Below are 26263 nucleotides of genomic sequence, written 5' to 3'. Positions count from 1 at the left end.
ACATTATACAATACTGCGGTAAGATATGACCTGTGCATGAACTCCTAAGATTGTATCGGAAAATCAATGTTGTTCTACCATTAACTTTTCTATTTTGATTGTCTTCCCTTGTTATTCAGTCATATGCTTGAACAGGCCGAATCGTTGGTAAAAAAACTGAAAGATATGGACTTTCTAAAAGTGAGTATAAATGAAGGATTCCTGCACGCCACATATTCTTCCTTCTGGGTTCATTTATGCCACATAAAATGCCCACTTTAACAGTCAGCAGGATGTAGGCCTACTGTATCACCCAACCGGTTTGGCTTTGGGCCATTCTGAAAGGCATTTTCTAAGTGGCTTCCTTCCAGGGATGAGAACAACATTGCAGGGAAACCATCAGTTTGTATATCTCCTGTATCTGATAATTTTACTGTATTCCTCTTGTCTAGCAAATTAATTACACAGAAGATTGGAAACTCCTGACCATATTCATTGGAGGAAATGACTTATGCGGTGTCTGTAACAATCCGGTATGTTGTATTATTAAGTCATCTATGGCATTGGCACACCATAAAGACCTGGGGGGCCCAATTTACTGAGACCATTCCTTCCCTGGCATGGGCCTCTGGTGCACTGAGATCTGTGCCAGCCAGCTATAACTATATAGAACTTGGACCATTAAAATCTGCAGGTTTTCTGTCGTAAACCCAGGAGAAGTGGTAGAAAGTGAGTATCAGTGTTTATTATCTTATTGCACCTCCCTGGACCTCCAGTTATTATACGCTGAGTCTGAAGAGACTCCACAATGTAAAAGTAATTAATGGGTAGCAACCCCCAAAAGTTAAGTATAAGATAAGATAAGATAATCCTTTAATAGTCCCACATTGGGGAAATTTCAGCATGTTACAGCAGCATAGTAATACAGATACAGGATAATACAGAGTAAGGGTGAATTCACACTGAGTAAACGCTAGCTTATTCTGAACGTAAAACACGTTCAGAATAAGCGGCGTCTAAAGCAGCTCCATTCATTTCTATGGGAGCGGGGATACGAGCGCTCCCCATAGAAATGAATGGGCTGCTTCTTTCACTCCGTGCAGTCCCATTGAAGTGAATGGGGAGTGCCGGCGTGTACGCTCCGGCATGAGCAGAGCTTGCCGTATACGCCGGCACTCCCCATTCACTTCAATGGGACTGCACGGAGTGAAAGAAGCAGCCCATTCATTTCTATGGGAAGCGCTCGTATCCCCGCTCCCATAGAACTGAATGGAGCTGCTTTAGACGCCGCTTATTCTGAACGTGTTTTACGTTCAGAATAAGCTAGCGTTTACTCAGTGTGAATGCACCCTAATATATTACAGACGTATGATCAAACCCAAAATTTGTGGAAAATTCAGTCTCTGTAATCCGATTTATCCCACTTGTAGCACAATGTATTGTATATTTTCTTTTGTATATTTATGGCGGCTTTCTCTCTATCTGTGATGTATTTTATGTGCAATAAACACATTACCGATATCCATTGTGCTCCTTGAGATATCATCCAAGACTCCTCAGTATCTGTCCCGGGCAATGTCTCTACAGGTCACGCATGTTATATTACTGAGCAGATGATATAATACTATATATGTATATAGACGATACATTGTATCAGTGCTTTATATGGTGACATTGTATACCCGTATATCCGGTTATTTACCCACTTCTACTATAATATAATACAATATTTTCTATGTGTCACGAGTGAAAAAAATGGACTGAAAAGATTTCATTTATTTTTCATTTTAACAGATAGATCATTCGCCAGAAAAATTTGTCTCCCGCATTAAGCAGGCCCTGGATTATCTGCAGCAAGAGGTACGGTACATGGCGTCACACAACCACATTCCTGTCTGTCAGATTATCTAGACTTTCATCCATTGGCCATACACTGTACATAGTTGCCAACAGCCATCTTGTTCCCCAGGTACATGCACACTCGGTGCGGCACAGCCATGCATGTGTCCTGAAGAGGGGGAGGGGAGAACTCCGCTGCCTGACCCCTCTGATAGTTGCCTATATCCAAAAAATTAAGGTTCTGGTCCTATGCTTATCTCTACCCACATTCTGCACATGGGGGGTTTTGGAGGGGGTCCCTATACCTATTAGAGGGTGGACAGAACCCATCAAAATCAGCAGGTTCAGTTAATACCCATCCAAGGTGCAGGGCCAGCTTAAAAGGAATGTGTCACCAATTTGTTTGATTTATCCATTGCAACTAAATCGAACGTTTTTTATTCTATGTTCTGTCCATGATTATGGGGGCGGCCATCTTCCCTGAGCTTCTCCTCTGCTCTGTTAGCAGCATTTAGAGATCAGGTTTACAGCATAGACATGGCCATAGGCAACAATAGTCCGCAGTCGACTCATTGGGGTGTATGGGAGAGGTTTCTAGACATGCTCAGTGCAGGGAGGGGGCGGAGATAACATGTGACATGTGATGGCTCAGTGGTGTTATATGTAGAGGTGTTATCTTCTATTGTAATACTGCCTATGATGTAAATGAGGTGATTGCTGCAAAAAACCAACAGAATTGGCAAGTGTCAGTCTATTATTAGGCATAGTGGCCAGGTTGAAAATTGCTAATTGAATATATACTAATATATACACTCACCGGCCACTTTATTAGGTACACCATGCTAGTAACGGGTTGGACCCCCTTTTGCCTTCAGAACTGCCTCAATTCTTCGTGGCATAGATTCAACAAGGTGCTGGAAGCATTCCTCAGAGATTTTGGTCCATATTCACATGATGGCATCACACAGTTGCCGCAGATTTGTCGGCTGCACATCCATGATTCGAATCTCCCGTTCCACCACATCCCAAAGATGCTCTATTGGATTGAGATCTGGTGACTGTGGAGGCCATTGGAGTACAGTGAACTCATTGTCATGTTCAAGAAACCAGTCTGAGATGATTCCAGCTTTATGACATGGCATTGCATTATCCTGCTGAAAGTAGCCATCAGATGTTGGGTACATTGTGGTCATAAAGGGATGGACATGGTCAGCAACAATACTCAGGTAGGCTTTGGCGTTGCAACGATGCTCAATTGGTACCAAGGGGCCCAAAGAGTGCCAAGAAAATATTCCCCACACCATGACACCACCACCACCAGCCTGAACCGTTACCGATACAAGGCAGGATGGATCCATGCTTTCATGTTGTTGACGCCAAATTCTGACCCTACCATCCGAATGTCGCAGCAGAAATCGAGACTCATCAGACCAGGCAACGTTTTTCCAATCTTCAATTGTCCAATTTCGATGAGCTTGTGCAAATTGTAGCCTCAGTTTCCTGTTCTTAGCTGAAAGGAGTGGCACCCGGTGTGGTCTTCTGCTGCTGTAGCCCATCTGCCTCAAAGTTCGACGTACTGTGCGTTCAGAGATGCTCTTCTGGCTACCTTGGTTGTAACGGGTGGCTATTTGAGTCACTGTTGCCTTTCTATCAGCTCGAACAACTCTGGCCATTCTCCTCTGACCTCTGGCATCAACAACGCATTTCCGCCCACAGAACTGCCGCTCACTGGATGTTTTTTCTTTTTCGGACCATTCTCTGTAAACCCTAGAGATGGTTGTGCGTGAAAATCCCAGTAGATCAGCAGTTTCTGAAATACTCAGACCAGCCCTTCTGGCACCAACAACCATGCCACGTTCAAAGGCACTCAAATCACCTTTCTTCCCCATACTGATGCTCGGTTTGAACTGCAGGAGATTGTCTTGACCATGTCTACATGCCTAAATGCACTGAGTTGCCGCCATGTGATTGGCTGATTAGAAATCAAGTGTTAACGAGCAGTTGGACAGGTGTACCTAATAAAGTGGCCGGTGAGTGTATATATATATACATATATATATATATATATATATATATATATATATATATATGAAAAACATTTTATTAAATTCTCCTGTTTGGGTAAATCTGCAGGTCCCCAGGATGTTTGTTAATCTGGTGTCAATTCTGGATATCCTACCCCTGAAAGAACTGTACGATGATAGGAGGACGTACTGCCCACAGATCATCATGAGGTTAGTCTCGAAACGTTCTCCAGATTGGTCAATACTGCAGGTCACCTCCTGCACATTCATCCCAGGGCGTCAGGTTTTTAGGAGCACAGTGAGGTTCCCATAACCAATGGATATAACCATAATGGAAGCATGTCTCTGTATTCCATTACTCTTATTCCTGAATGTTTGGTCTTCTTAATGTTACAAATATGAGATACAAGATGAGTAACCGCTCCATATCCCTGTAAATGTAAATCAATATCTCAAGACATAAACAGTGGAGCAAGAAAGAGCCATGAACCCATACAGCAGATCTTGTGAAGGGGTTAATCACATATATTTATGGCTCTTTGTCAGCCCAGGGGTGTACACTATTGTTCAATGTCATCTCTGAAACCCTGACCTGATGAAGAGATGATACCGAGGACTCAATTATTTACAGACATTTCTGATCACTAATGGTTAACCTATAGAGGAATCAACTCAACGACTTGTCTACATACAGTACAAGAGTATATGCTGCAGTATATGCTATACAGTCACTCCATAGTATCATGTCTATTGTTTGGACCTTCCTTATTTTCAGTCTCATGATCCTCATTTGTAAAGAGAGTGTCACCATATCACCCCAGTCCTGCAGATAGATAGGTTACTGTCACCAGAACCAGCATATCGCCCCAGTCCTGCAGATAGATAGGTTACTGTCACCAGAACCAGCATGTCACCCCAGCCCTGCAGATAGATAGGTTAGTGTCACCAGACCCCATACTATCACCCCAGCCCTGCAGATAGATAGGTTAGTGTCACCAGAACCAGCATATCGCCCCAGCCCTGCAGATAGATAGGTTACTGTTAGAGATGAGCGAACACTAAAATGTTCGAGGTTCGAAATTCGATTCGAACAGCCGCTCACTGTTCGAGTGTTCAAATGGGTTTCGAACCCCATTATAGTCTATGGGGAACATAAACTCGTTAAGGGGGAAACCCAAATTCGTGTCTGGAGGGTCACCAAGTCCACTATGACACCCCAGGAAATGATACCAACACCCTGGAATGACACTGGGACAGCAGGGGAAGCATGTCTGGGGGCATAAAAGTCACTTTATTTCATGGAAATCCCTGTCAGTTTGCGATTTTCGCAAGCTAACTTTTCCCCATAGAAATGCATTGGCCAGTGCTGATTGGCCAGAGTACGGAACTCGACCAATCAGCGCTGGCTCTGCTGGAGGAGGCGGAGTCTAAGATCGCTCCACACCAGTCTCCATTCAGGTCCGACCTTAGACTCCGCCTCCTCCGGCAGAGCCAGCGCTGATTGGCCGAAGGCTGGCCAATGCATTCCTATGCGAATGCAGAGACTTAGCAGTGCTGAGTCAGTTTTGCTCAACTACACATCTGATGCACACTCGGCACTGCTACATCAGATGTAGCAATCTGATGTAGCAGAGCCGAGGGTGCACTAGAACCCCTGTGCAAACTCAGTTCACGCTAATAGAATGCATTGGCCAGCGCTGATTGGCCAATGCATTCTATTAGCCCGATGAAGTAGAGCTGAATGTGTGTGCTAAGCACACACATTCAGCACTGCTTCATCACGCCAATACAATGCATTAGCCAGTGCTGATTGGCCAGAGTACGGAATTCGGCCAATCAGCGCTGGCCAATGCATTCTATTAGCCCGATAAAGTAGAGCTGAATGTGTGTGCTAAGCACACACATTCAGCACTGCTTCATCACGCCAATACAATGCATTAGCCAGTGCTGATTGGCCAGAGTACGGAATTCGGCCAATCAGCGCTGGCCAATGCATTCTATTAGCCCGATGAAGTAGAGCTGAATGTGTGTGCTAAGCACACACATTCAGCACTGCTTCATCACGCCAATACAATGCATTAGCCAGTGCTGATTGGCCAGAGTACGGAATTCGGCCAATCAGCGCTGGCCAATGCATTCTATTAGCCCGATGAAGTAGAGCTGAATGTGTGTGCTAAGCACACACATTCAGCACTGCTTCATCACGCCAATACAATGCATTAGCCAGTGCTGATTGGCCAGAGTACGGACTTCGGCCAATCAGCGCTGGCCAATGCATTCTATTAGCCCGATGAAGCAGAGCTGAATGTGTGTGCTAAGCACACACATTCAGCACTGCTTCATCACGCCAATACAATGCATTAGCCAGTGCTGATTGGCCAGAGTACGGAATTCGGCCAATCAGCGCTGGCCAATGCATTCTATTAGCCCGATGAAGTAGAGCTGAATGTGTGTGCTAAGCACACACATTCAGCACTGCTTCATCACGCCAATACAATGCATTAGCCAGTGCTGATTGGCCAGAGTACGGAATTCGGCCAATCAGCGCTGGCTCTGCTGGAGGAGGCGGAGTCTAAGATCGCTCCACACCAGTCTCCATTCAGGTCCGACCTTAGACTCCGCCTCCTCCAGCAGAGCCAGCGCTGATTGGCCGAATTCCGTACTCTGGCCAATCAGCACTGGCTAATGCATTGTATTGGCGTGATGAAGCAGTGCTGAATGTGTGTGCTTAGCACACACATTCAGCTCTACTTCATCGGGCTAATAGAATGCATTGGCCAGCGCTGATTGGCCAGAGTACGGAATTCGGCCAATCAGCGCTGGCTCTGCTGGAGGAGGCGGAGTCTAAGATCGCTCCACACCAGTCTCCATTCACGTCCGACCTTAGACTCCGCCTCCTCCAGCAGAGCCAGCGCTGATTGGCCAGAGTACGGAATTCGGCCAATCAGCACTGGCTAATGCATTGTATTGGCGTGATGAAGCAGTGCTGAATGTGTGTGCTTAGCACACACATTCAGCTCTACTTCATCGGGCTAATAGAATGCATTGGCCAGCGCTGATTGGCCAAATTCCGTACTCTGGCCAATCAGCACTGGCTAATGCATTGTATTGGCGTGATGAAGCAGTGCTGAATGTGTGTGCTTAGCACACACATTCAGCTCTACTTCATCGGGCTAATAGAATGCATTGGCCAATCAGCGCTGGCCAATGCATTCTATTAGCGTGAACTGAGTTTGCACAGGGGTTCTAGTGCACCCTCGGCTCTGCTACATCAGATTGCTACATCTGATGTAGCAGTGCCGAGTGTGCATCAGATGTGTAGTTGAGCAAAACTGACTCAGCACTGCTAAGTCTCTGCATTCGCATAGGAATGCATTGGCCAGCCTTCGGCCAATCAGCGCTGGCTCTGCCGGAGGAGGCGGAGTCTAAGGTCGGACCTGAATGGAGACTGGTGTGGAGCGATCTTAGACTCCGCCTCCTCCAGCAGAGCCAGCGCTGATTGGTCGAGTTCCGTACTCTGGCCAATCAGCGCTGGCCAATGCATTCTATTAGCCCGATGAAGTAGAGCTGAATGTGTGTGCTTAGCACACACATTCAGCTCTACTTCATCAGGCTAATAGAATACATTGGCCAATCAGCGCTGGCCAATGCATTCTATTAGCTTGATGAAGCAGAGTGTGCACAAGGGTTCAAGCGCACCCTCGGCTCTGATGTAGCAGAGCTGAGGGTGCACAAGGGTTCAAGTGCACCCTCGGCTCTCCTACATCAGAGCCGAGGGTGCGCTTGAACCCTTGTGCAGCCTCGGCTCTGCTACATCAGAGCCGAGGGTGCGCTTGAACCCTTGTGCACACTCTGCTTCATCAAGCTAATAGAATGCATTGGCCAGCACTGATTGGCCAGAGTACGGAATTCGGCCAATCAGCGCTGGCCAATGCATCCCTATGGGAAAAAGTTTATCTCACAAAAATCACAATTACACACCCGATAGAGCCCCAAAAAGTTATTTTTAATAACATTCCCCCCTAAATAAAGGTTATCCCTAGCTATCCCTGCCTGTACAGCTATCCCTGTCTCATAGTCACAAAGTTCACATTCTCATATGACCCGGATTTGAAATCCACTATTCGTCTAAAATGGAGGTCACCTGATTTCGGCAGCCAATGACTTTTTCCAATTTTTTTCAATGCCCCCGGTGTCGTAGTTCCTGTCCCACCTCCCCTGCGCTGTTATTGGTGCAAAAAAGGCACCAGGGAAGGTGGGAGGGGAATCGAATTTTGGCGCACTTTACCACGCGGTGTTCGATTCGATTCGAACATAGCGAACACCCTGATATCCGATCGAACATGTGTTCGATAGAACACTGTTCGCTCATCTCTAGTTACTGTCACCAGAACCAGCATGTCACCCCAGCCCTGCAGATAGATAGGTTAGTGTCACCAGAACCAGCATATCACCCCAGCCCTGCAGATAGATAGGTTAGTGTCACCAGAACCAGCATATCACCCCAGTCCTGCAGATAGATAGGTTACTGTCACCAGAACCAGAATATCACCCCAGCCCTGCAGATAGATAGGTTATTGTCACCAGAACCAGCATATCACCCCAGCCCTGCAGATAGATAGGTTATTGTCACCAGAACCAGCATATCACCCCAGCCCTGCAGATAGATAGGTTAGTGTCACCAGAACCAGCATATCACCCCAGCCCTGCAGATAGATAGGTTACTGTCACCAGAACCAGCATATCACCCCAGCCCTGCAGATAGATAGGTTAGTGTCACCAGAACCAGCATATCACCCCAGCCCTGCAGATAGATAGGTTACTGTCACCAGAACCAGCATATCACCCCAGCCCTTCAGATAGATAGGTTACTGTCACCAGAACCAGCATATCACCCCAGTCCTGCAGATAGATAGGTTACTGTCACCAGAACCAGAATATCACCCCAGCCCTGCAGATAGATAGGTTAGTTTCACCAGAACCAGCATATCACCCCAGTCCTGCAGATAGATAGGTTAGTGTCACCAGAACCAGAATATCACCCCAGTCCTGCAGATAGATAGGTTAGCGTCACCTGATCCAGCATATCACCCCAGCCCTGCAGATAGATAGGTTAGTGTCACTTGATCCAGCATATCACCCCAGCATGCAGATAGATAGGTTAGTGTCACCAGAACCAGCATATCACCCCAGCCCTGCAGATAGATAGGTTAGTGTCACCAGAACCAGCATATCACCCCAGCCCTGCAGATAGATAGGTTAGTGTCACCAGAACCAGCATATCACCCCAATCCTGCAGATAGATAGGTTACTGTCATCAGAACCAGCATATCACCCCAGCCCTGCAGATACATAGGTTATTGTCACCAGAACCAGCATATCACCCCAGTCCTGCAGATAGATAGGTTACTGTCACCAGAACCAGCATATCACCCCAGCTCAGCAGCACCCTCATTGCTCCAAAGAGCTCATTTGCATGATGATAAAACCAGTGATATCTTGGCATTGGTGTCAGCGATTCACAAGGGGAAAACACTATTTTATTCAGGTGACTGTAGCCTATAGATCTGCTGGGCTGGGTACTAATGACACACTCCATTTAAAGAGAACCTTATACCACCTCCACCAAGTCCACCTCTTTACATACTTTAATAGCCGCCCCTCCACTGATTCTGAGCTGAGTTTTTTTCTCTGGCCCCCACCATTTCAGAGTAACAAGTGCTGTTTTGGTGCCTGATACTATTTAGGTTCTGTACTGTCAGATGGGCCGTGTTAGGCAGGAGCAGACAAGGGGGTGTATCTCAGAGCTCTTTGTGATCCTGTCTCAAATGTAGAAAATTAGAGTAATAACTGAAAATATGCCTGTCCGCAGGGGGCTGTGTAGCTGTGTGGTCAGCAATCCGGAAGGATCAAATGAAATTTCGACTCTTAAATTATTCAACAAGCAATATCAGGTAAGTCATTACTGAACTAATCCATTATAGGGCTCTGTTCACACCACATTGGAACTATGGACTCTATCTATCTATCTATCTATCTATCTATCTATCTATCTCCTATCTATCTATCTATCTATCTATCTATCTATCTATCTATCTATCTCCTATCTATCTATCTATCTATCCATCCATCCATGATCTACATCTGCACTCCCATGCCTTATCCTCCGCCCTGGATTGTGTTGTGCATTGGTCTGTATCTTTTTTGGCTATACGGTATTGTACTCAGATGCCACTAAGGCAAACCAATCCCCCCAGAATAAATAAAGTGATATTCTATTCTAACCTCAGAATGACCCTCATCGTGAGACTACCAATGAAATAGACCATAGAATATATAAAACCATTACTGAAATTTTACAATTATTTTCAGGAAAAAACTCGCCAGTTGATAGAGACTGGGATGTACGACACCAAGGAAGACTTCACCGTTGTCGTTCAGCCATTTATGGAGCACCTTCAAATACCAAGAAATGAAGTAAGCAATTTGTAGTATAAAAATAATCTTAAAGGGGTTGTACAGGATATAAAATTTTTCACTAGGAGGCCAGGGGAGGTGAAAAGAAGCAAACCATACTCACCTGCCCCTGGTAGGCCGGTGTCTTCCACTGTGGTCCAATCCTGCTGTTCCCAGGGTGTTGTTCTGACAGAAGTCATCACTGAATGTAACCCCTGAGACCAACCAGCGGTCTAAGGAAAGGACATGGGACATCACAAGTGACGTATCTGAGTGATGTCCCGGTTCCTTTCCTTAGGCCACTGCTTGGCCTTGGCGGTCATGTGACATGAAGACTTCCATCAAGTGCCACGGGATGAAACAGCAGTGGGGACACCGGAGAACTGAGTACAGGTGAGTTTTTTTTTTTTTTTTAATTTTTCACCTTCCCTGGTCTCCTGGTGGAAAATTTTATATCCTGGACAACTCCTTTAAATATTCTGAATTGTGGACTTCACAGAGGATTAGGTTGAAATCCTACATCGTCTTGTAATGACTGAGCAAAAACGAAGGTGTCCATTCTATAGAAGAATAGAATGGACCATCTTGTGATAGAGTCTTGGTTTTAATCTAAAGAGATATCTGTTTGCTCTGTACAGGAAGGAGTCCCGGACAGATCCTACATGGCTCCGGACTGTTTCCATTTTGGAGAGAAGGCTCACGCTCAGGGGGCACGTGCTTTATGGAAAAATATGGTGAGATTCAGATTTTTTTTTTTTCTTTGCATGGACTGATCGACCTATTCCTAACAACCTCAATGCATTGTAGACAACCTTCGTATTGGCCATAAGTCTTTATATAAGATAAAGCATCATCTACTGAGTCGAGAAATGGGCTAAAGGTTTGGTCATATACACTGAAATCTCTCTCAGACAACCACATTAAAAAGTGGTCTTCTATGGGGTGGTCTTCTCAAAGAAGATGGCTAGGATAGAATCTGTCTCCGAAAAAGTGTTCTGGCTAAGGGGGTAGTCTCTTCAAAGACCTGATCTTTTGGAGAAGATTCATTGTCTATACAAAAATTTCCAAAACACAGTAATGGTCCAACTCCAATGAGTGTCAATGTTTTTGTAAGCTCCTCCATGTGCTCCATAAAAAATCTGGTTAGTTTTTACCTGCATTGACCATGAGAACAATGAAATTGTTAATTCTTCAAGGAAAAGTCACAGTCATCATCCTTAGGCTTGTGGGGATCTGAGACACATCGATGGCACATCAGCGTTATTGTGTTAGCCTTGGAGTTGTCTATGGATACTCTTTAAAATATGGATTTGCCATGGACAATGAGGTCTGATTTACCTTCAGTATGGACATGACTCCATGCTTGTTTATACATTTGTACACATTTTGCTTCTCCATGTATAGAGAGGTTGTCCACCGCCCCGTAGTCCACCGTCCCAGTAGTCCACTGCCCCATAGTCCAAAGCCCAGTAGTCCACCGCCCCTTAGTCCACCGCCCTGTAGTCCACCACCCTGTAAAACCATTAATACATTTTTGTGTTTTAGTTTGAACCTGTCGGACAGAAGACGGATAACCAGGGGCTTGATGAGAACATCAGTATTTTCTGCCCCCCTGAGGTAAGTGCACTTAGATCTAGAACTAATAATAACTTGTCGAGCTTCATACAGTATTTACCTGTATCTGAGATATGGTCACTTTATAGATGTCCTTGAAGCTGAAAACCAACTGAGTGGTCACCATCTAAGGGTGCATGCACACTACGTAACGCCGGGCGTGTATGAGAGCCGTACACGCCGGCGTTACAGCAGGGCTGCCGAACACTTCCCATTCACTTCAATGGGAGCGCTCGTAAAGGCCGCTGTTACGAGCGCTCCCATTGAAGTGAATGGGAAGTGTTCGGCAGTCTGCCGTAATGCCGGCGTGTACGGCTCTCATACACGCCCGGCGTTACGTAGTGTGCATGCACCCTAATATTGTACTTTGTTTTAGAATGACCCGTATGTGAAGACTGTGAAGAACAGCAACTATGTCTATCCCACCATTACAACCAACCCAGTAAGTATTCATGTCGCATAAAGAAAAACTTTCACCACCTCCAGTTCTTTACATCCTTTAGTAGTCACCCTCAACTGATTCTGGCAAAGTTGGAATTTTTGTCTCTAGCCCTGACCATTACTGAGCAATCAGTGCTGTTATTTTCAGTGTCTGATATACCATATCAGGAATCATAAGAATAATAAATTTTATTTATATAGCGCCAACATATTCCGTAGCGCTGGACAATTTGTAGGGTTCAAATACAGACAGAAAGATACATTACAAAGAAAGTCATTTCACACAATGGGACTGAGGGCCCTGCTCGCAAGAGCTTACAATCCATGAGGTAGAGGGGGTGACACAAGAGGTAGCAGGGGCGGCATTGCTTATACAGAGGTCAGACACTTTTGTAATATAGGTTACTGTCATTACACAAACATAAAACTTTATGAGCCGTCACTAGTGGTGTCCTTTAACATGTGGATGGAGCTTGGACATATAAAGTTAGCCTGAGATGGCTATATCATGTGGGGAAATGTGGGAGCGGGGACAGAGGAAGGTTACATTTTGGGGATTCTAATTATAGTACGGAAGGGATTACGTTAGACATTGTGATAGGCCTGTCTGAAAAGATGTGTCTTTAGTTTGCGTTTGAAGCTGTAGAAATTGGGAGTTAATCTGATTGTCCGGGGTAGAGCATGCCAGAGAAGTGGTGCAGCTCGGGAGAAGTCTTGTATACGAGCGTGGGAGGTTCTGAATCATACTGAACTGCACTGATTACTCCAGAATGGTGGGGCTGGAGAAAAAAATCCAACTGTGCTGGTGTCAGTGGAGGAGCTGCCAGGCTGAAGAAGGAAGACTTCTCTGGCATTTTATGTTACCAGTGATCTACGTACCACTGAGATATCCCATCCATTTGCTGCTTGGCCCAGTGGAGAGTGAGGGTCCTGTCCTAGTTGTTCCCATCACCATTGCTATTGGAACATGAGGAACATCTTTGTACAATGTTACTTATTCATTGTCATGTGTTCTAGGTGCATGGAACCAAAATGCAATGTACAGAACGCGACCGATCCCCTGTGACACCCACCTCTGGTAAATCCCAAATATCTATACAATCCATTTCACTTGCCTAAATATCTCTTTGCTTCTTCGAGTTTCGTCTTCACAGATGAGTTTATTTATGGGTTTTCCTATTTTTTCAGTTCATGAACTTCGGCCAGCCGATATCACTGTTGTGGCAGCTCTTGGTGATTCCCTGACAGTAAGAAACTGAAATGTTTACTAGATGGCATTTATGTATTACCTATTTTTTAATCAATTGTTGTGGTAATTATACATGTTTAATGTTATTATTTATATTTTTAAAAAATTCTAAAAATCTTGAAGTTCTGACTATGACCACTAAGCCAAATAATATACAGAGACTTCCTGTTTTCTGTAAGGGATTTCTTTGCAGCAGTCACCTCACTTACAGCACACAGATTATCACAACAATCATGTATACATAGAACGAGTCAAAATAGGTGATATCACTGCTCAGCTACTCTTCTTTGTACAATGAGCATGCCTAGAAAACTCTCCCATAAAAATTAAAAGTGTTTGCTCCTGACTGTTGTGTCTATCCCATCTCCAAGAGACAAGAGGTGACAAACTATTTTAGCCTTAGTGGTAAAAGTTGGAACTGCAAAATTTTTAGGAATTTTTTAAATATAAGAATAACATGTCATTTTTTAAAAACATCACAAAAAAACTTAAACGTGTTTTGCAAGACTTTTTGATAATTTTATTAAAAATGTCATCACTATATATTTTTTTAAATAGTACTAAATCCTGCACCCCCTCCCTGCACAAAACATGTCTCAAAAACTCTCCCATAGACTTCAATGAGTCGGCTCCAGAGTATTGTTGCCTATGGCCTTGACTGTGCTGTAAAGCAGATCACTAAATGCTGTTACCAGGACAGAGGAGAATCTCAGACAACATGGCCGCCCCCATATCCATGGACAGGAAATAGAATAAAAAAATATGCAGAAAATAAAACAGATTAAGAAAAAAATAGATTAGATTTTATTAATTGGTTTAAATAATAATAATAATAATAATAATAATAATAAAAATAACAATGTGACATTAAAATAAAATAATAATAATAATAATAATAACAATATAAAAAAATCGGCAAGACAATCAGAGAATGCATATTGTGTTGTATATCCCAGTTTAGTAGCGGTCTACCCTCCGGCCCCCATTATACTGTAAGAATATAAGTAGAATATACATAAACAGCTTTCCCTTCAGAAGTCCCTGGTGAGTTTCTATAATACACAGGTCCTTATGTTACTGTGCTATAACTCTTTCTGGTTTCATATATTTTAGGCAGGTAATGGAATTGGTTCCAATCCCAATGATGTCTTGGATGTGATCAAACAATATCGCGGATTATCATGGAGGTACGGCTATTAGATAATAATAAATAATACCAATAAACCTCACACAACACTCCAAACATCTTATACCTATAGGCCTCATGCACACGACTGAGTGGTTGCACTAGGATCACACTCAGATGACATCCATTGTAATGCTTTATTATGAAATGAGCCATGTTACTGTTGCAATCTAGAATAAAACCGTTGGCGAGCGATCCAGAATACAGTGTCTTATGTCCATCCAGGAAACCGTGTCTTATGGCCAGCCAGAATAATGTGTCTTATGGCCAGCCAGGATAACATGTCTTATGGCCAGCCAGGATAACATGTCTTATGTCCAGCCAGGATAACATGTCTTATGTCCAGCCAGGATAACATGTCTTATGGCCAGCCAGGATAATGTGTCTTATGGCCAGCCAGGATAACGTGTCTTATGGCCAGCCAGGATAATGTGTCTTATGGCCAGCCAGGATAATGTGTCTTATGGCCAGCCAGGATAATGTGTCTTATGGCCAGTCAGGATAACGTGTCTTATGGCCAGCCAGGATAACATGTCTTATGTCCAGCCAGGATAACGTGTCTTATGGCCAGCCAGGATAATGTGTCTTATGGCCAGCCAGGATAATGTGTCTTATGGCCAGCCAGGATAATGTGTCTTATGGCCAGCCAGGATAACGTGTCTTATGGCCAGCCAGGATAATGTGTCTTATGGCCAGCCAGGATAATGTGTCTTATGGCCAGTCAGGATAACATATATATTGGTGAGGCAGCCAGGATACCATGTCTTATAGCCAGCCAGGATGTAATGAATGTAATATAATGAATGTAATATAATGATGTCCTATGTCAATGTCTTTCAGTGTCGGAGGGGATTCTACTCTAGATCAAGTCACTACCTTACCAAGTAAGTTCAGCCATATGTAAAATGATTCATTGCATTAAAGGGTTTAGTAAACCTCCTCTGGGTTTATTTATGCACCAAACTTTTTGTTTCCAGGCTGGTTCTGACCCTGGGTCATGTGATCAGAACCAGCATCGGGCCCTCCAGTCTCTCTGCCTCTTTCTCCCCTGTGTTCATAGCTTACTATGGGGCAGACCATATTATTAGAATAGTAGAGGATTAGCTACTTATGAGCACGAGAGAGAAAGGAGGAGACAGTTCTGGTTTACATCACATGACCCAGGGCCGGTACTGGGCGGAAACCCATAGATCGGCACAGAAGGAACCTCAGAGAAATTGTTTACACATCCCTAGATAGCCCCTTTAACCCCTTAATGACCCCCAATACATGTTATATGATGGTAACAGGTCCCCAGGTCTGCCTACAGTATATTCCAGAGGCGCAGCCTAAGGGAAAGTTCACACGGAGTAACGTGCCGCGTGATGTGGCACGTAGAGTCTGCGTGAGCTTTTGCGGGCCGTATACGCTCCCATTGATTTCAATGGGAGCCGGGATCGTATACGCAGTGCTATTTTGCAGCCGTGATTTTGCGATATCACGCGGCACTTTACTCCGTGTGAACTCAGAACCTGTCAGTATCATTACTGACAACATAATACATTGTGCTATATTATAGCTTAAAAAAAACATTGGCTAAATTGCTGAGGTTTGTGTGTCCACTACCAAAAAAAGTGATCAAAAAGTCTTATATTCCCAAAAATGGTACCAATAAAAACATCCGTGCTTCCTCCATCTTTTTGTGTCACTATAGAGTATACTATGGAGCCCATATAGTAGGGTGTAGAAGGCAGTGAATACACAGACAGGTCATTCCAACAATACAAAAAGACAAATTAATTATTTTTGATTTTTGGTTTTTAGTTTTACGTTTATTTTTGATCACTTTTGGATGTTATCTTCAGTCACTTACAATTCTAACCCTTCCCATTGACTGTTCTCTTGTGCTTTAAGATATCCTCCGACAGTTTAACCCTTTCGTTGCGGGATTCTCTTTAGAGGATGGGAATAGCAACTCGCACAACTCATTTCTCAATAAGGCCGTTCCCGGGGCCAAAGCTATGTAAGAATTTTATCTTTCTTTATCAAGTTTATTTTACAATTGTAGAAGTTGCAGAATTGCTTATGTTAGCCCTATGTAAGGGTGCATTCACACTGAGTAAACGCTGGCTTATTTTGTAGAGTAAAATTACACTTGTAAATTTTGCTATCCCATTGACTTCAATGACATTTTACAGGCGTATTTTTACAGGCGTATTTTTTACAGGCGTATTTTTTACTGGCGTATTTTTACACTTGTAAAAAAATATCATTGAAGTCAATGGGATAGCAAAATTTACAAGTGTAATTTTACTCTACAAAATAAGCTAGCGTTTACTCAGTGTGAATGCACCCTAACTCATATAAAACATACTATATAATATCTATACACATTATACTACACTATTGTAATACTATATAGAATACTAATAATAATCAGGAAACTACAGGTACAAATTGTCAGTACCTTAAGCTCCACCTAGGAAGTAGGAAATATCTACTTTGTCCCCCGATCCTCCCTCTATAGTGTTTTACTACAGGCTGTAAAATGAGAAGCCTTTATTAACTGTTGCATAACCATGACTTATTTTGGTGGCTTACAAATCTCCAACTTATTCCGAAGCTGTTCTGTCGTGTGAGAGCCAATGACATCATCTCCTCTCATTTATGGGAGACTATGGTGGCCGAGGGCATCTTACCAAGCAGAATAACACCAGGGAAAGATCATATGAAGATTTTCCACAATGAAGGAAACTCTCAATATACTGGTCTTTGGAAGTGCCTGAGATCTCCCCTACACAAAACCACGCGCCCCAAGTAATACGATTTCATTTACATAGCGCCAACATATTCCGCAGCACTTTACATATCACAGGACCCGCCCTAGAGCATAGTCCATACATGTTAAATGAGGCGGCTCTTCCTGGTCCGGATCACGGGGTTATCTTAGGATTTCCTATATCGTCCTGTACTTTGCTCCAATGTTCCAGCGGATTGTGATCTATACAGCACATAAATGTACATTTTACAGCCCGTAGTAAAGGAACCATTAACACCCATGATATAATGAACTGTATAATGTCAGATATACGTATCATTACCTCTTATTATATACCGCCAACTGATCACTACTGGAAGACCAGGAGCTACAGTACAATACTGCCCCTATAGGTGATAGTGGCCCCTCATCTGACCCTCTAGGAGGCTTGCAGATCAGTCCCTTTTAAATGAATAAGGCTGATCTGAAATACCAAGGACAACCACTATGCAATGTATGGTGCTGTGCTAAGAATTCGGCCCTCACCCAAACAGCTGATCTGTGAGGGTCCCAGGTGTCAGATCCCCACCAACCAGATATTGTCCTGCTAAGTCTTATATATCTCCGACAAGACACAGCTCTTTGTTAGGTCAGCTTTCCCTCTCCCCTCTATATGTGTTGGGGAGAAGGTTATATAGGGTAGATCAGAGTGTGGAGGGGTGGCGAGCATCCAAGTCTGCAGGGAGGGCAGATCACACAGGAAGAGATGAATCACTCAGGTTGGGTATATGTTTTTTTGTTTGTTTAAAAGAACAGCACCCAGGATAGGCTCTGCAGGGAAGGGAGGGTGATTCTCATACTACTCAGCATCAGTGTCAGTCAGCACAAGGGAGAGGAGATCCCTCCTGATCAGTCCAGGACAGATCTGTGCTGATACATGAGAGCTAGTGATGGCAGCCACATTATCATCAATGTGTAGGTCTTGGAAAACCCCATTAATATCAATACATATGTAGCACTCAGTAAATACTGTTGTGAACTGATCTTATACTTTAGTCACATCCTAAGCTACATTCGGGATTGTGCTTGTATAAGGTAAATGCACAGGCTGCAGGACATCGCATCTCCTTGTTCCCTCCTGTATCATTCAGTATGTGCCTATAGACTGCTCTGCTGCCGTGCATTGTGGGAGTTGTAGTGCTCACAACCAACAGTATTCTAAATTCAGCCCTTTATAGCCAGGGTATAAACATTAGCTAAAGAGCGGTGTAAAATTATTACATGTACACTATTATAAAGCTGTGTAATAAAAACGATGTCTTGTTGCTTTGCAGTGATATGCCCACCCAGGCCAGAGCTCTGGTGGACCATATGAAACAAGACAAGGTGAGTTACTACATAACCTCAGAGATGTGTGTTATAACCAATTTTAATTCATTTGTAAATTTTGTAAATGAAAAGTTAAGCAATTTGCTAAATAATCTACATTATTACAGTTACATCCTATTTTTCCCTCTGTGTAACTCCTTCATATAGTTGGCTGTCCTGCTAAGTCTTATATATCTCTGACAAGACACAGCTCTTTGTTAGGTCAGCAAACCCTCTCCCTTCTATATGTGTTGGGGAGAAGGTTATATAGGGTAGATCAGAGTGTGGAGGGGTGGGAAGCATCCAAGTCTGCAGGGAGGGCAGATCACAGAGGGAGACGTGAATCACTCAGGCTGTATATGTTAAGAGGACAGACTCTGCAGGGGAGGGAAGGTGAATTGCACACTACTCAGCATCAGTGTCAGGCAGCACAATGGAGAGAAGATCCCTCATGATTATCCAAGGACTGATCTGTGCTGATACATGATAGATAGTTATTAGAGATGAGCGAGTACTGTTCGGATCAGCCGATCCGAACAGCACGCACCATAGAAATGAATGGATGCACCTGGGACTTCCGCTTTGACGGCGGCCGGCCGCTTAACCCCCCGCGTGCCGGCTACGTCCATTCATTTCTATGCGAGCGTGCTGTTCGGATCGGCTGATCCGAACAGTGCTCACTCATCTCTAATAGTTATGGCAGCCACATCCTGGACACACAGACCTCACATCCAGCATGTAATACTGAGGGACACGTCTACGTGAGAGAGATCTGAAACTGAATACACAATGATGGAAATATAACTATAATATAATGATGACGATTAATAAAATCTTAAATATTTTGCAGAGAATTAATTTTAACAATGACTGGAAGGTGATCACAGTATTCATCGGAGCCAATGACCTGTGTGCGTCCTGTACCGACAGCGTAAGTCATGAGAACTAATACTACTGCTATATATATGGAATACAAGATGGTAACAGAGTGACAACCTATCATAGAGGATTATGTCAGGGTTCCAGAAGATACTCCGATCGGTTGTCAGTTCCCTTCCCCCAGTTCTAGATATGTATTGGGTCTGCACATAGACATTTAAGGGGCTACATCTGCAGATGAGCCAAAAATGATTGTGTTCAGTAAGTTGATCATATAATTTGTATGGACGTATAAGGTGAGTCTTCTAGTGAGTGTGAATACTTCTGTAATGCATGTTGTACCTCAGACTTCATCTAATGTCCATGTCCTTGTGGTTCCCCCTCAGAATGTCTTCTCACCGTCCACCTACACCAACAACATCCGGAGGGCTCTGGATATCCTGCATGCTGAGGTTGGTTTCTGGACATTACACAGGCAACCCATTGATGGCGATGACAAGTGTGTATTGCGTCATTTCCCTTATGGTGGTGCAGATAATTAACCCCTTGGTGATAGGTTCCTGTCCGATCACAGGTGAAGGTTGGGGGTTCCAGAAGTGATCAGTTTATTATTGGAAGACCCTTCATAAAACTGCAGTTGAAAAGTGGAGGACCTCTATGAAGGCGTTTCCTTAGCTAGGGGGAATTTTTGATACTGAAGTATCCCAATCAGTATCAGATCTGTGGGGGTCCAACTCCCAGACCCCACAGAGATCAGCTGTTCCAGGCAGTCTTCAGTGCCAAAAACTATACAGGGAATGGATCTGGAAGAAGAAGACGCCATCAACTGTATGTGGTGGTGCTAGAACCAGAAGACTCCATCCACTATATAGCGGCAGTGCCAGGGCCAGAGAGCTCCATCCACTGTATAGTGGCGGTGCAAGAGTACTGCAGCTCTGCTTGTGTCCACTTGAATGGTCGCTGACCTGCAGTCACCCAGCCCCCCACCCTTCTCTATACGACATGTCAGTAAGTGAATTTCCTTTGAGTCTGCTGTTACTTGACTACCTGTATTGCTCCTCCAGGTTCCCCGGGCCTTTGTCAACCTGGTGGAGGTGATGGACATTATGCCACTAAGAGAGGCGGTGCTGGACCAGCGTGTCAGCTGTCCTACTGTCCTGACAAGGTAATATGGAGCTCCATATCTAAAACACAAGACTCTGCCTCTTATAAAGATGTATTAATAAATTGTATAGCACTGAATACTGAACTGAAAGACCAGGCGGCATCCACTGAGTGTAAGGAGTATTGTCGTGTAGTATTATATAAGTAGTAGAGCAGTGGTGTTAGCCCCGGGCGGTAGATGTGAGTCTGTATAACCTGGATGTCTCCTGTAATCCTCATAGTATGCTGTGCCCTTGTCTGCTGAATGTCCAGGGGAATACTGAAGAGCTCCAAGTATTGAGGAGAACCAACAGCGCCTATCAGGTACAAGACGGTGTTATAACCTGAGATTGGTGAACCGCATGAATCCTTTGGATCAAACACTCAGCCTTTTCTGACCACTCATGTTTTCTTCCCCGTACAGCACAGTCTCCGTCAGTTCATTGACTCTGGAAGATACGACACCAGAGAAGATTTCACGGTGGTTCTCCAGCCATTCTTCCGCAATCCAAAAATTCCTCATCTCTCGGTAATCCAGTCCTTGTATATAGACTTTGTGTTTTATCCTAGATTTTCTAATAATACATAGTGGTTAAATATACAATATTGGGGTCCCTGGAATTCCTTGTACACTAAGAGAATATAGCTGTACACTGGGAGGAGGTAGCGGTACACTACAAGGAGATAGCAGTACACTAGGAGGAGGTAGTGGTACTCTAGGAAGATATAGCCATACACTAGGAGGAGGTAGCGGTACTCTAGGAGGATATAGCCATACACTAGGAGGAGGTAGCGGTACTCTAGGAGGATATAGCCATACACTAGGAGGAGGTAGCGGTACACTACAAGGAGATAGCGGTACATCAGGAGGAGGTAGTGGAACACTAGGAAGATGTAGCCATACACTAGGAGGAGGTAGTGGTACTCTAGGAGGATATAGCCATACACTTGGAGGAGGTAGCGGTACTCTAGGAGGAGGTAGAGGTACAGTAGAAGGAGGTAGCGGTACTCTAGGAGGATATAGCCATACACTTGGAGGAGGTAGCGGTACTCTAGGAGGAGGTAGAGGTACAGTAGAAGGAGGTAGCGGTACTCTAGGAGGATATAGCCATACACTAGGAGGAGGTAGCGGTACTCTAGGAGGATATAGCCATACACTAGGAGGAGATAGCGGTACTCTAGGAGGATATAGCCATACACTAGGAGGAGGTAGCGGTACTCTAGGAGGATATAGCCATACACTAGGAGGAGGTAGCGGTACTCTAGGAGGATATAGCCATACACTAGGAGGAGGTAGCGGTACTCTAGGAGGATATAGCCATACACTAGGAGGAGGTAGCGGTACTCTAGGAGGATATAGCCATACACTAGGAGGAGGTAGCGGTACACTACAAGGAGATAGCGGTACATCAGGAGGAGGTAGTGGAACACTAGGAAGATGTAGCAGTACTCTAGGAGGATATAGCCATACACTAGGAAGAGGTAGCGGTACTCTAGGAGGATATAGCCATACACTAGAAGGAGGTAGTGATACACTAGCAGGAGATAGCAGTACATAAGAGGAGATAACGGTACATCATGAGGAGGTACTGTACACTAGCAGGAGATAGTGGTGCACTAAGAGTAGATGACAGTACACTAGGAGAAGATAGAGGTGCACTAGGAGGAGGTAGCGGTACACCAGGAGAAGATAGCGGTACACCAGGAGCAGGTAGGGGTACACTATAAGGAGGTACTGTACACTAGGAGGGGAAAACTAAATAACATATATCTAATATATAAATCTATTTTCCATATTTATAAGACAGGAGAGCCTGATATTTCGTATCTCGCCCCGGACTGTTTCCACCTCAGCCAGAAGTCTCACACTCAGCTCGCCAGGATGCTCTGGAACAACATGGTAAAGTCATTCATGGATTACATAACATTGAGGTCTTCATTGTCTTTAGTGATGATTCTTCAGTTGACTTTCATCAACTGAAAATGTCCACAAGCTGCTGGTGATGGATGAGATTGGGGGCCATGCAGCACCACATGGGCTGGGCTCACTAAGCGCTGCTGTCTGCAATATCATCTGATCTTGTTGACAGTTTCCAGGTAGTGATATGTTTTCCTACTCTGTATGGAATAAATATAAACAAGGCAATGTAACAAAACATTAAGGGGTCATCCACCTATACAAAATCTCAAGATAACCCATTGATTTTCGATGATCGGGGGTCTGACTGTTGCAAAATTGTTCCTTGGAGCGCGCGCATTGTTTACATGCCATCAATTTTTGTAAACCCCTTTCAGAGGAGGATGGATAGAAAAGAGGATGTAATGAGTACTGCATTGGTATCCTATAGACTTGAATGTACGCTCCCAGAGGCAGCTGATCTGCAGGGGTCCCAACGTATACTATTCAGAGGCAGAGCCTTAGTCGCTGCCAGGCAGTGTCTTACAATATTGTGTAGGATCTTCATGTCTAGTCTGGATTTACACATCTTCATCTCGTTGTGACAAAGTTTACAAAGTTCCTGCCTCTCATTGGGTCTCTTATCTGCTTTTATTTCCCAGCTTGAGCCTCTTGACCAGAAGACGGACACTTTTGATTTTACTGAGAATATCCCGCTCAGATGTCCTACACAGGTAGGCGGCCTCCGTCCTCATCCGCTACTGGAGATAAGACAACCCTAAAGTAACAGAGATGGGTTGAGAACATGCACCTAAAATCCACCTGTAGAGTCGCCTCTTGCAATCACTTTGGATGTGGGGTCAGCTCCAAGCTTGTTCTATTTTGCTATAATTTTTGGCATATTTTAAGACAATTTCCACTATTTTGGGAAACTGTCAAGACCTCATCTCATTTAGCCAGCCATGTGTTAGAGAAACCCTATGACGGTCGTCCTTTAGACTATAACAATGAATAAGCAACTCCACCTCCTACAAGGATCGGGCTCTAAGAGCAAACACTTGTAAATATGCTGAATTATGACTCTTCCTTCCTTTTTCAGGCACAGCCATACCTGAGGACCTACAAGAACAGCAACTACAACTATCCCGTCCCATCACCCACACCAAAGCCTGTTGATGTAAGGTTACTCATACCATGGGCCTTATCTCACTGCATATTAACCGCTTGGGTCATGTATTTAGAGGGGAGTTCCATCTTAAGCTGTCCATATTCTTATTCATTCCTACTGAACCCCCCCTTAAACAAATGCAAGTGTGCAAGGTCTCCCATTTCTCTAATCTCCCTCATCAAACAAGCACGCCTAAATATTTTATACACATCGTATACTGTATAAGGTTAGAGGCGGACACCAGGGGTAGAATTATGCACCATAACCAAGTTTAGGGGCAAGGCAAGGTGCAGGGAAAGTCACACGGACAGCAAGTGGTTAAAAGCAGGAACAGTACTTTACTGCCTTGCGACATCCGCCTGAAGACATTCCCTCCTCCCGACTAGGCTCATTCATTTGGGCTTAATCCGGAGCGGAGTGCGTGACTGCATCGGCATCCAGTCACAGCTACCTGTATTTTGGACCTGAATCTGAGACGGCCTCCGCCTCAGGTTCCGGTCCAAAAAACCCCATTTGAACTTACCCTTACAGTCATACCACTTGGCTCCAGGTTCCCCGCAGGGTCTCTCTAGCCCGACTCTGTATAGCCGCCTCCTAACAACTGCAGCCTTCATCTCTGCAAATAAAAGACACAGCATTAAATATACATGACAAGTGCAAACCAAATGCAAAACATGGTAGAATTTTAGGGTGTTATGCTCTACATTAACCCCTTACAGATCATTCTGTTGTGTGTACGTTGGGTATGGCCACCTTTGCTCGTGGCTGAGTCCCCATTGCTGTGAGCGTCCGGGTTCCCATACCTATTTTGTTACATGTTTATGTCTTTGATCTGTCACCCTGCACTCAGACATGATACTAGAGATGGGTGAACCTTGTGTGACTCGTTTTGCTCATATTCGCACTGGGGTCTCCTCAGACCTCGATGTATAATAAACTGAGGCCTAGTGGAGGTGCGGTAAAATAATGATGTCCGCCACCTTCTCCTTGGCTGTAATGAAGCATTCGGTGCGCGTTCTCTCACATCCTTAGTCCTCTTCTGGCTACGTCTCTTCTGTGACATTACGGACCCCTGACAACATGGTCTGTACATTTTCTGTAAATTCTGCTGCCCCGGACAGCTGCCTAGTGTGCCCGTATGCTATAACTCTCTGTATGGGACATCATTTATCAGTAACGGATCTGCTGCTCATTACTATGATTATTATATTATATTATTATTCCAGTCATATCTTCTGTCTCCTCACAGAACTGGGGCAGTGATATGAATTGTCGAGATTTCATCGCAGAGTCCAATAGTATTCCCGAGTCAGGTGAGGATGACATAAAATGAAAATCTCCAATTAATATTTTACTATAATTTCACTGATTTTATTATTATAACTTTTTACTGTGCAGATATTCCTTATTCTGTATATTACGCCATCCAGCAGGGACAATTTCTGTAGCTTTTAGTGTACGGGGAAGGCCAGAATTCAGAATATACAGTATTTTATATCACTTGTAATACTGGAGGTGACCACAAGGGGACGTATTATAGTGTTTGGTCTTTATATCACAACTAGTTCTTATTATTTACAGTCCACAAGCTCCGCCCAGGAGATATCAAGGTGGTGGCAGCTCTGGGGGATTCACTGACTGTAAGTCTCTTATGTTGTCTTTATGTTATTATTAATGTGGGATTCAAAGGGTTCCTGAGCTTTCTTGAAAAGTTGAAATATGTCTGGCTAGGCAGTCTGTTCTCTGGCTGTATACATTCATATATGGAGTCATATCAGTTTTCTGCTGCTAATAGCCCCATAATAACTGTAGAACATTTTAGTTTTCAACATGATGCAAGAAGTGTGTACAATACAGAGCAGTGTACCCCTCCCTTATTAATCACGACTACTACTACTACTATTATTGGTTTCTTTATATGTAATTCTGCCAGGTGTAACTGTAAAATAGCAAACAAATAGCTGAGAAAAGCTGAACTAAGCATCATATAGGAGGTCTAGGGCACTGGACTGCAAATACAGGGCATGATGCACCTAAAAAGATCCCTGACACAAAAATAGAGAAATCTATGAGCACAATAGGGAAAGAAGCTCAATGTCTATGTGTAATAACACAAGCAGCTAGTCAGTAGTACTTAGAAGTACATTGTAAACTCTCCTTACATTGTAGAAACTGCAGAAAGCTTTGTGCAGACGTGTACCAGCCCTTCCCCTCTGTATTCAGTGTGTGAAGGAAACTATCCCCTCCTCCCTTTGCTTACTGTGAACGCATCTTGATTTTAAA

General features: G+C 44.1%; 1 protein-coding gene across 1 annotated transcript in view; it reads left to right on the top strand.

The window, feature by feature from the left end:
- The window catches only part of PLB1 (phospholipase B1), a 62497-nt gene that overhangs the window by 23977 nt on the left and 12257 nt on the right, over positions 1-26263 (top strand). Inside the window, exons 20-44 of the mRNA XM_075269492.1 lie at positions 120-180; positions 432-516; positions 1778-1839; positions 3952-4052; positions 9715-9796; positions 10215-10319; positions 10937-11032; positions 11844-11915; positions 12289-12354; positions 13371-13431; positions 13542-13600; positions 14716-14789; positions 15629-15672; positions 16682-16790; positions 18860-18911; positions 19744-19824; positions 20159-20224; positions 20837-20937; positions 21158-21239; positions 21340-21444; positions 22720-22815; positions 23475-23546; positions 23912-23989; positions 25230-25293; positions 25562-25620. Of these exons, the coding sequence (XP_075125593.1) occupies positions 120-180; positions 432-516; positions 1778-1839; positions 3952-4052; positions 9715-9796; positions 10215-10319; positions 10937-11032; positions 11844-11915; positions 12289-12354; positions 13371-13431; positions 13542-13600; positions 14716-14789; positions 15629-15672; positions 16682-16790; positions 18860-18911; positions 19744-19824; positions 20159-20224; positions 20837-20937; positions 21158-21239; positions 21340-21444; positions 22720-22815; positions 23475-23546; positions 23912-23989; positions 25230-25293; positions 25562-25620 (1933 nt within the window). The remainder of the gene's footprint in view (positions 1-119; positions 181-431; positions 517-1777; positions 1840-3951; positions 4053-9714; positions 9797-10214; positions 10320-10936; positions 11033-11843; positions 11916-12288; positions 12355-13370; positions 13432-13541; positions 13601-14715; positions 14790-15628; positions 15673-16681; positions 16791-18859; positions 18912-19743; positions 19825-20158; positions 20225-20836; positions 20938-21157; positions 21240-21339; positions 21445-22719; positions 22816-23474; positions 23547-23911; positions 23990-25229; positions 25294-25561; positions 25621-26263) is intronic.

Source organism: Leptodactylus fuscus, chromosome 3 (assembly GCF_031893055.1).
Source record: "Leptodactylus fuscus isolate aLepFus1 chromosome 3, aLepFus1.hap2, whole genome shotgun sequence".
NCBI classification, from domain to species: domain Eukaryota; kingdom Metazoa; phylum Chordata; class Amphibia; order Anura; family Leptodactylidae; genus Leptodactylus; species Leptodactylus fuscus.
This window is presented reverse-complemented; position numbering and strand designations above follow the sequence as displayed.